The sequence below is a fragment of the Cebidichthys violaceus genome, unplaced genomic scaffold, assembly GCF_023349555.1.
Source record: "Cebidichthys violaceus isolate CVI_PGR_0920_01 unplaced genomic scaffold, fCebVio1.0.p SCAF_6, whole genome shotgun sequence".
NCBI lineage: Eukaryota > Metazoa > Chordata > Actinopteri > Perciformes > Stichaeidae > Cebidichthys > Cebidichthys violaceus.
Window position 1 is genome coordinate 4,930,924 of NW_027176816.1, and position 10,242 is coordinate 4,941,165.

The window sequence follows — 10,242 nt, forward strand, 5'->3', positions numbered from 1 at the left end:
CTAGATAATTGCTGTGAATGTGGTGACAGATGAAGAATCATTACTCTTCTGATACCCAGCATTGGATATTGGTGGCTGGTCTCTTAGCTGCCCTCCATTTAGAATTGTGCCTTCTTCATTTACATGGACGATGAGGGTTTAAGAGTTCCCGGCCATCAATCAGCATACTTATGTAAAAGTGGCAATAGCTCATTGAGACCTTCAGCCATCAGCTCTGTGCAGAGTGGGCTACTGCTGCAGTCCCTCTGGGCTTGGGTCATCATCTTAATCAGAATTTTGACACCTTCATTGGAGAAGAATTGCACAACATGTTCAACCTGTCCTTGGACAATAGAAATGGTAGAACAAGGGGAACACATGGGGGAGGATAATTGGAATTCCTCATGTATTCTTTAGGTAGTTGCGTCTCTTTTTCTTTTTTCATGTGCGTGTGATTCCTGCGCTCTACCTGACGACATGTCAGCTGACCCACTTTCAAGTAGTGGAGGAAAAAAAGGGCAGGAAGACTGTCTGCAAGGAAACTTCTCTGCATTAGTTATTTGACTGGTAATTGGTTTACATGACATTCATTTCGTCTACTTACATGATTGCAATAATAGCTGTTAGCATCAGTCCTCTGTATGTGTGAGTGTGTGCCTACATGTGCTTAACAGGTCTGTGTAGTAATTAGTGGCCTGTGATACAGTATGCAGGTAAATGGTCAGAGCATAATCAGTGACACATGACAAACTGGAGCCTGCCTTTGTATTCTTTTATTTTACATTAATGACCTCACAGGGACCACACACACCCATATAGTTCAACTTGTGGGTTCTACCATCATGAGCCCATACTGTACTGTAATATTCTTCGAAACTAAAGTAACGAAGTACACAGACCAACATGTACACAAAAAGATTATCCTTAAACAGACACCCAGTCAAGTGCTCAAACTATGAGCTATAGGAAGATAATGATAAAATGACTCGGTTATGAGTAGTTCTGGCAGAAACTTCGGTGTTCAAACAAGACATGCACAGGTTCTGTAGCTGCTGGCTCATTATCCCTCATTCCCTTAATTCATTGCTCTCATTTCAGTTCAGTGGAAGATTTTCAACATCTGCTTTTCTCTTTTCAAAATTGTTCCTGACAGTCATTAAAGAAAACATTATACAGTTCGTATTCTATCTATTCATTTTATTTCTATCTTTGGGCTAAACCAAATTTGCTGTGTGGACATGTTTGTTTGAAAACCGTTACCACCCTGTGGTGGGCGATGCTTCCCCTTTAATGTGGAGTAGAGAGGACAAGAGTGTCGGGGAGCGCAGAGCGATGGGGCGAGGCGCGCGTGAAGATCTTAGTATGCGCCGCGATGCCCGGCTGCAGCCCACGTATCTCAACTATGGTGAATTATGGTGAAATATGAGAGACATGGGAAGAAGCGGCAGCTCAAAAACAGTTGGTCGTGATGAGGTGACACATCCACTGGACAGATTAGTCAAATAAGGGAAGAAGGACAGCTATGAAGGAATGGACTCACGAACCCAAGGCACCTTTTAAGAGGAGACAAACTGGATAAAAATACATGCGTCTGCGCACCAAGAGAACCAGGGTGAATTCCTGCATGCCATTATCTGAAATATATGCTGTAGTCCGACAAATAACGCTATGCTGCTTTGTTTAGTGCATGGAGTCTATTGTGGCTGTCCATGATCCACACAAGAGAGGGCTGCAAATGGCTTGAGCATGTCTAGCACCTGCACTCCAAACTAACTCACTCGCGCTTGCCAGTCCACTACAACACTGTCATTTAATGTTTGAAAACCCCAGTGCATGAACCGGGCTGCTTTGTCTCCAATTTAGAGGGAAAAAAAATAGGTTTGCACCTATGAAAAACGCCCTCAGAGGACTGCGTTTTTCCATGGAATGGGTTGCGAAATTAAGCCTCCATTTGTTACTAATGTGCATCCTTGGTGTATTGATATGGATATTCCCCATCAGAAAAAAAAGAGGGTGGCGATAAGTTAAAATAATTAACATTTTAACGAGCTAAAAACAAAGATGGAAAAACCTTCAGGAGGAATACGGACCTGTTTGGCGATCAAACAGGTGATTTCGCTTTAGATGAGATCTGCCATGGGTGCCACCGAGTAGAAATACTGACAGCAACGCCTCTCGCAAACCTCCCTTCCCCAATAAGTCTCTGCAGATATCGCAGGATTACCTTTGTTGTTGTAGGCAGCAGCGTATTGTTCTGAAGAGGGGGCGTCATATTTTGCTGATGCCAAACATTTTTTAGATTTGCTCACTTTATTCCCAAACCACAACCCACCCCGCCAGCTTCAACCTGTAGCGTTAGCTGCATCACATGTAGCCTATCTGCTGGTCACTGAGGCGATGGAGGTAACTCCTGCATCCTCACGCCTTGTCCCATCTCCCACTCCCGCGCCGATGCAGAGCCAGAGCTTCGGGCGGTATATGGCTGGCAGAGAGGAGCTGCTCTGACCCCGGGGAGCTGACTTTTGACCGAACACTTCTGCTGGGCGCATTACCACCAGAGGACACATTGTAAACAAGCATTACAAGCGTCAGTGCACATAGGTAGGACTTTTTTGTATTTTTATTCAGATATTGTTGCTTTAACTACGAAATCACACATATGTGGCTGTGTCTTTTAAAGTAAAATAGTATGGCCTGAGATAGGTCCAGTCTCCAAAACTATGCATCTTCATACATGTTGCTTTTGTGCAGTGGCCTATGAAATTAGAAAATGATTGTCAACTAACAGCTCTGCTGTAATGCAGTGGACTATGTCAACCATATGACAAATATGCTTAAAAATAATACTGATAATTTGATTATTGATTTGATGAAGTTTTTCTCGGCTTTCAAAGGGAATGTTGGTCTCATACAGACAGAGGAAATTCATCTCTGAGATTGTATGGAGCACTCAGCATACTGTATAATCAGATTTGTTGGTTGTAACTGCACCCTGTGAGAGCTGATACAGTATTACTGGCTGGCGTATTGATCCTGCAGTGTTCTCATATGAGAGAGAACTCATAACCTAATACACATAGACACAATGGAGCCAATGTGCTCAAGTGGCTCTGCCCCCCCTATCTCATGCTTGTTATTTTCAACTGCCCATCTCTTGCCTGTTTACAGGAAGGTCTTGAAATAACACATTTCTAGGAATTACTCACAATTTTAGTCAGTGAAAGATCTAACTTTTTTTAACTATTTGATTGTTGTTTCAGAAATGTATACCAGTGGATACAAGTTTTTAAATATGTATGCTACAAATCTAAATGGTTATCACAATAATCTTGCAGTTTTTCTCTGCTTTCTTTCCTGTAGCTCTTTGCAGACAGATCTTCCTGTACCTGAACCCACGCGTGTGTGGTGCCTTTATCTCCTCGTGGCCCGCCGTGGCCCCACCCTGTCTGAAACCTGCAGGTCCCATCTTCCTCCAGCATGACGGTTGCTACCAGCGACCCTGCGGACGAGGCCGCAGCACATCCGGGTCAGCCTCATGACCTGTATGACCCAGAGCTGGATCACGAATGCTGCGAGAGAGTCGTCATCAACATCTCAGGCTTGCGCTTTGAGACGCAGCTCAAAACACTCTCCCAGTTTCCAGAGACGCTGCTGGGGGATCCCAAGAAAAGGATGAGGTATTTTGATCCTCTCCGGAACGAGTACTTTTTTGACCGTAATCGACCGAGTTTTGATGCCATTCTGTATTATTACCAATCTGGAGGGAGGCTGCGACGGCCTGTTAATGTGACCCTGGACATTTTTTCTGAGGAGATCCGGTTTTATGAATTGGGTGAGGAGGCTATGGAAATCTTCAGGGAGGATGAAGGTTTCATAAAGGAAGAGGAGCGGCCTCTGCCAGAGAATGAGTTTCAGAGACAAGTGTGGTTGCTGTTTGAGTATCCAGAGAGCTCAGGTCCTGCGCGCATCATTGCCATCATCTCTGTCATGGTGATTCTTATTTCTATTGTCAGCTTCTGCCTGGAAACATTGCCAGTTTTCCGAAATGATGATGAGGAGATGTACAATTATCCATTACAGTCCATGTCCAACGCCACTTCTACCTATGACAGCTCAGCTTATTATAAGGATCCTTTCTTTATTGTTGAGACCCTCTGTATCATCTGGTTCTCTTTTGAGTTCCTCGTTAGGTTCTTTGCCTGTCCCAGTAAAGCTGGTTTTTTTGGCAACATCATGAACATCATTGATATTGTGGCAATTATCCCCTACTTTATCACCCTGGGTACAGAGCTAGCAGAGAGGCCAGAGGACGGCCAGGCAGGCCAGCAGGCTATGTCTTTGGCTATTCTCCGTGTCATTCGTCTAGTTAGGGTGTTTCGTATCTTTAAACTCTCCCGTCACTCCAAGGGGCTCCAGATCTTGGGCCAGACTCTGAAGGCCAGTATGCGCGAGCTAGGCCTCCTCATCTTCTTCCTGTTCATCGGTGTGATCCTCTTCTCCAGTGCCGTCTACTTTGCAGAAGCAGATGAGCCACATTCCCAGTTCAGCAGCATTCCTGAGGCCTTTTGGTGGGCAGTGGTTTCCATGACCACAGTGGGCTATGGAGACATGGTCCCAACAACCATTGGAGGAAAGATTGTAGGGTCTCTCTGCGCAATTGCCGGTGTGCTGACTATTGCCCTGCCTGTACCTGTCATTGTGTCAAACTTCAACTACTTCTACCACAGAGAGACGGAGGGCGAGGAACAGGCACAGTATCTGAATACCCCAAGTGTGCCTAAAGCCAGCTCAGCAGAAGATCTGAAGAAGAGTGGTCGGAGCGGCAGTGGGTCCACTCTCAGTAAATCTGACTATGTGGAGATCCAGGAGGCTGTGAACCACAGCACTGAGGACTTCAGACCAGAGGGCATAAAAACAGGAAACTGTACACTGGCCAACACTAACTATGTAAACATCACTAAGATGCGTACAGATGTATAATATGAGCTACTGTACATGGTTAACTTCAGCTGGGGTCTGCAAAGGGAGGTTTAATTAAGGTGTGACACTATGTATTGAAAAATATATGGCGCCCAGTATTTGAGTCCAGAGCAGATGAGTGGGTTTAACTTGCAGAAAAGGTCAGTCAAGAGGACCTCTTGTTGTCTCAGCGCATATCATAGAGTGGCCACTCGTCTTATTTAGGACATTGTCAGTGTCTGCATGGAGTTAGTCTTACCTATGTGACAGTAGTCACCCTGCTCGCAACAGTAGCCAAATAGTAGCCTAACCAGTAATAACCAATATTAACAGTGTTAAGGGACCACTAGTTTCTACCTTCTTGCTCAAACTGCCGCTGGGAGAAGAAGCACGATAACAACAATTTACATCAGTGTGACATTTATTTTAAAATGTAACTTAACTTATTAACTTGTAATTAAAAGCAGGCCATATTATCAGCATTCAAGAGCAACTTTAATCTGCCGCTCTAACTGCCAAGGTCCTGACTCAGAGAAAAACAAAGTCACCAAGATCACATCTCTTCTATCAGGGGAAAACTGAAGTGCGTAATAAGAGCGAGACAGAGACATACCAATACGCTTTTGGACCAAATGGTCCTTTGTTGCTTTCTCTGTTAGAGAAAAAAAGCCTGAGGGCCATAGCATTCATTCATCTCTTGGCCACCTCTAGATATTGTCCAGTACAAAGCTAGTGGTTTCTATTGAGACCAACAAATAGATGATGTTCTGTGCCGGACCATAAATAGCGCACCTTTTTCCTGCCATTTTTCTTCAATGAAGCTCAAGTGGATTTACAGTAAGAACACTCTCGCCAAGACTTTGCCTTTTTTTGTTTCCAGCCGATGCAGGCAAGCAAGTGGACAAAAGAAATGTCTCAGTAAACAGAATGAATGTTTATTTATTGATGTGTATTGATTTGATGTATGTTTTTTTTAGTAATATGATGAATGTGTGCTTCTCACCTACATTTTTCTTTGATTAAGATACATGATGTAGAAAGATAGTGATTGTTTTCTCGGCGGCATTCTGAGTGAGTGCCTATTTCTCCATTCTCTTAACTTTACCTTAAAGTGTCTCTTTAGCCGCCACCCTGTTCCACTGTAACAGATGTACAGTAAGAAGTGTTCAGTTTAACACCACTGCCCAGCATAAATGTTGCTGTTCTTTACTTCATATCATTCCGCGTTTGTAAAAATAGATCAAATGAGATTAAGGAGTAAACTATAATTACTTTCAACCAAGGTCAAGATTTATGGCAGCAAAGTTAACTAGTTTTATGTATAAGGCTTTTATGGTACTGTATTAACTCTTAACAGTTTAAAATTATATTTTTAAGGGCCCACAACCAAAGACAGAGCACAGTGATAAACTAAAATTAATCTATTTAAGGTCATCGTTTGTCATACCACCAATGCCAACTTTGTGTTACTCAGTCTAATTTCCACCCAGGGATCAATAAAGTATTCTGATTGCTGGATTAGTGGAAAGAAGCAATGGCATTCTCCTCCTAAACAATTGGTAAAAATGATTAAACTTTGCCTGCCTCTGGAACAAGTTAAAAGGGTAGACAGCTCAATTATTAGATCACCAAAGACAAATGTGCTGACACCTGGCATACTGTATCCTAGGTTGTAAAAGAGATACATTTTGATCTCAGTATTTGTTTTTCTTTGTGATAGTCATGCAGTTTAAACAATCATTCCATTGGCGCATTTTGCCCACATAATGCAGGACCAAAGCTATGTGTCCTTCATCAGCTTTTTATCAAACAGCTACTCTGCAATTGTAGTGCTGCATGTCCTTTGAAGTATTCATTGTAGCATGAATTAGTATGAATAATATTTAAAAAACAAATTGGCATCAATATATTACTATATCTATACTGCGGCTATGTGCAAAAACTGTATGCTCTAAAAGTATATGTCACGCTTTGCATAAGCATCTTCTTGCCATTGTTAGTTGAGATATTGTTGAGTCCCAATCTTGATCAACATTTCAGAGGTTAACTAATACTAACTTAAGTTTTAACATCTTTATAGTCAATTGCAGTCACAACCCAGTAACTGTGTCTTATAGTGAAAGCACAACAACAGCTACTACTGGATCTGCTGCCAGCCTAGCGGATGCACAGATTCAAACAGTCAGTCGGGCAGACTTTTTGCCCAGCCAAGTGCATCATAATGCTCCAAGGGACTGTCTGAGTGCGCTTATCTCTGATATATAGGCCCATCACGCCCAGTGTGCTGTGTTGTCTGTGTGTGTGTGTGTGTGTGTGTGTGTGTGTGTGTGTGTGTGTGCGTATGTGTGTGTGTGTGTGTGTGTGTGTGTGTGTGTGTGAGTGACAGAAAATGAAAGAGACAAAGAGATTGTGAGAAATAGAGAGCTTTTAGAATCAGACTTAGTGTTTCAGTTATCTGAAACACTGGTCTTCTTGACTCCAGGTCCGGCGCTCTGTATATTCTACTCGATCCTAGCACAATGTTTACAGCCTGTGCATATTTTCAACACATGCATGTAGTACATTAAACAAAGAGGAAGGAATGTCCTGCCACACTCACTAGAGATGAGATCTATGAGCATGTGCTGACTTATGAGATAAGCTGCAGTATCAGCCGAGTACTGGGGATTGCAGGAAAGAGAGGAAAGGTTGGGAAGGAAAATACGATAATGAAAGTAAGATAAACACTGTCCACACCCTCTTTTTCTGTCTGATCTGATGTGTACTTGTATTCTTCTAAACTGTTGTTGTGTACTGGAACACCTATGTGACTTTATGTGGCTTGAAAGCTTCGCCTGGACTTGTGTCGTTTTCACTCTCGTTACCAAGCACTATTGAAGTGAATCTCTGTTAAGACAGAATTCGTTCTTTTGAAGAAACCAACAGCCCGGCACATCAGCATCATCAGAACCAAGGAAAACACCTCTTTGCTGCGTCATTGCTGTACTCCACATACAAGAGGACAATTGAACACATACAGCCGGTGTACACACACACTGCCTGTGATGGTCATGTTTGCTGTCAGGACAGACACCTATTGAACTTCAAGGCCACAAAGTGAATGGTCTCAAACCCACTATTGGTGGTGAACACACGTAGCCATGTAAACAATGTATCTAAGAGTTACAGCTGCTTTCAACGATGTCTTGAAATGCCTAAAGCTTCAGCTTTAAAACAAGCTTGTACAGATTCCTGTGTAGCGGGGAGTCAAAGTGTATGATTGCTGAATTAATCCAAGAAACTTAAGTTGTATATAAGTGAATCATCTCTTAGGTTTAATATGCTCCAAGGACTAAGGGAGGATTAAGAAATAAAATAGGAAATATAATTTCTATGAGAACTTTAACTTATTTGTGTCATCAGACACTGTATAAATGAACTGTTGTTTGTTTTTTTTATATATGTTTTTCTATTTGACTGTTATTATTGGCTCACTCGGAGCAGGGGCTGAGGTTTGACTAAAATACACACGCAGGCCTTGGTCAAATAGATTCTGTCTGTACTGTCTTAATACATATTTACCCCCAAACAACCACCTCCTCTTACTTCCTCTACCTTCTTCAAATGTTTGCCACTTTGCTATTTGACACAAATAATGTGTGTATGAGATTTAGATAACCCTCAGCTTCTTCACTCGCTGTCTTTAGCTTTTGCAGTCTCTACTCAGCTATCAGTATACGGCCTGTGTTTTTTCTTGTTCGGAAAAAGACTGAACCATGAAGCAAACCGTCCATTACTGCATAAAGGAAACATGGATCTGAACGCTTGTCATGCCTTCACGAGGACCTTCAGTGAAAACTGATTCCTAGAGAATATTGATAGAATATTACTTTAATCATTTAATATAATTGTAAATTATAAATCTACTGTGAATATCATAATATCAATAATAACATCTTTATTATAACCTCAAGCTACTGTTGTGTCTTTCTCATGTGATCAAAAGGACCCTTTGTGAAGATTTAGGGAAAAAGATAAACAAATTTGCAATTCTACAGTAATAATGGATTCAGATCACTTTGTCTCATAATGATATATTATCATGCTAGCCCAAACCAGCTGATTACTATATTCTTTGTATGTCTGATTTTGGAATACTAATAAGTTTTGTTCAGCAAGATGATCTTACAAATGAACATCACTTTTATGATTTTTAAGCATGAATGCAATGGCCAGATGTAAAAAGCCAATGTCAGTCTATGAACCAACTACATCACGGAGCATGAATATACACAAGGCTGTAAAGGCGGAATAGCCGGCGCGATCGCGTGTTGTCGTCTCATTTAGCCACTTGTAAACAATCGCCTTTGTTAAGACAATTAAAAGCTTCAAAGTTAGGGTAACCCTATTAACCCATCTCACCAAAAAACAACAACAATGAATTGGAGACGAAGTGCAAAAATCATTTACGGGTCTTGGGACTCATTGCTGCAGCTCTACATAGACACTATAAAGTCATGAGAAAGAAAACCTAGAGGTACCATATACAATTTAAATTGATGAACGCATCACTAGAGCGGCCGCTCTCGTGTCCAGAAGGAATATTTGAATTGACTATCGACTCTTCCCTCAATAGTTTTTATGTACCACTTCTCTCCTTAAGTGAACCCTGTGCTCTGAGTAAGCCTCTGTTTATAAAACCAGCAACGGTGAGAGAGGAGAGCAAAACGCTCTTGACTCCTGGTTCAACGTAGAGTGGGACAAGTACAAACAAACTCAGAGCCATTTCATAGAGTTTTACACTTCCCCAGGATATGAAAATGAATATCTCTCCTCTCATTATCTTTTCCTTGCACTTATATCGCTGCTGCATGAGTTTGATCTCACTTACCCTCTGTATTATTTGACCCTCTCAGATTTCCTTTTCCACACATTTTGTCTTGTGCTCATCTCTCTCCATCTCTGCCTCTCCACCAGCACTAAGCACCAAAGTAATGCACAGTGGGTGATATGATGCTCCTCTCAGACATATATTAGGAGTATAATGCTCCCTCTGGTACACCTCAGTTGGCTGGGTTCCGGTATGTCAGCTAAGGACAGTAGCAGACATCCTTCCAGCTAACTGATGGGTATTGATCCACTGATTGCTGTTTGATTATTTACGTATTAAACAGAAGCTTGGCTCAAGTTTTCTTTAAGCCAGCCAGACAGCCACTATTCCTGCATCCTGCAACAATATCACACATGATCAAAATAATATGTTACCAATTTGTTTGACTGCCCAGTTTCTTTCATTTTGATGGACACAAGAGCATTTGTGTTTGT

At 41.9% G+C, this 10,242-nt stretch overlaps 1 protein-coding gene across 2 annotated transcripts; it reads left to right on the forward strand.

Moving 5' to 3' along the window:
* Window positions 1-1,303: 1,303 nt before the first annotated feature.
* kcna2b (potassium voltage-gated channel, shaker-related subfamily, member 2b) lies at window positions 1,304-8,938 on the forward strand. Of its 2 annotated transcripts, XM_068733882.1 has the most exons (3): window positions 1,304-1,591; window positions 2,437-2,580; window positions 3,340-8,938. In XM_068733882.1, exon 3 carries the CDS (start codon window positions 3,457-3,459, stop codon window positions 4,957-4,959), a length of 1,503 nt encoding a protein of 500 aa, XP_068589983.1. In that variant the 5' UTR covers window positions 1,304-1,591; window positions 2,437-2,580; window positions 3,340-3,456; the 3' UTR covers window positions 4,960-8,938. The 2 variants fall into 2 exon arrangements, with proteins under 2 accessions (XP_068589983.1, XP_068589984.1); XM_068733883.1 differs by lacking the exon at window positions 2,437-2,580.
* Window positions 8,939-10,242: the final 1,304 nt, after the last annotated feature.

Coding starts and splice junctions, on each gene's coding strand:
- kcna2b (XM_068733882.1), top strand. CDS start 3,457: ATGACGGTTGCTACCAGCGACCCTGCGGACGAGGCCGCAGCACATCCG.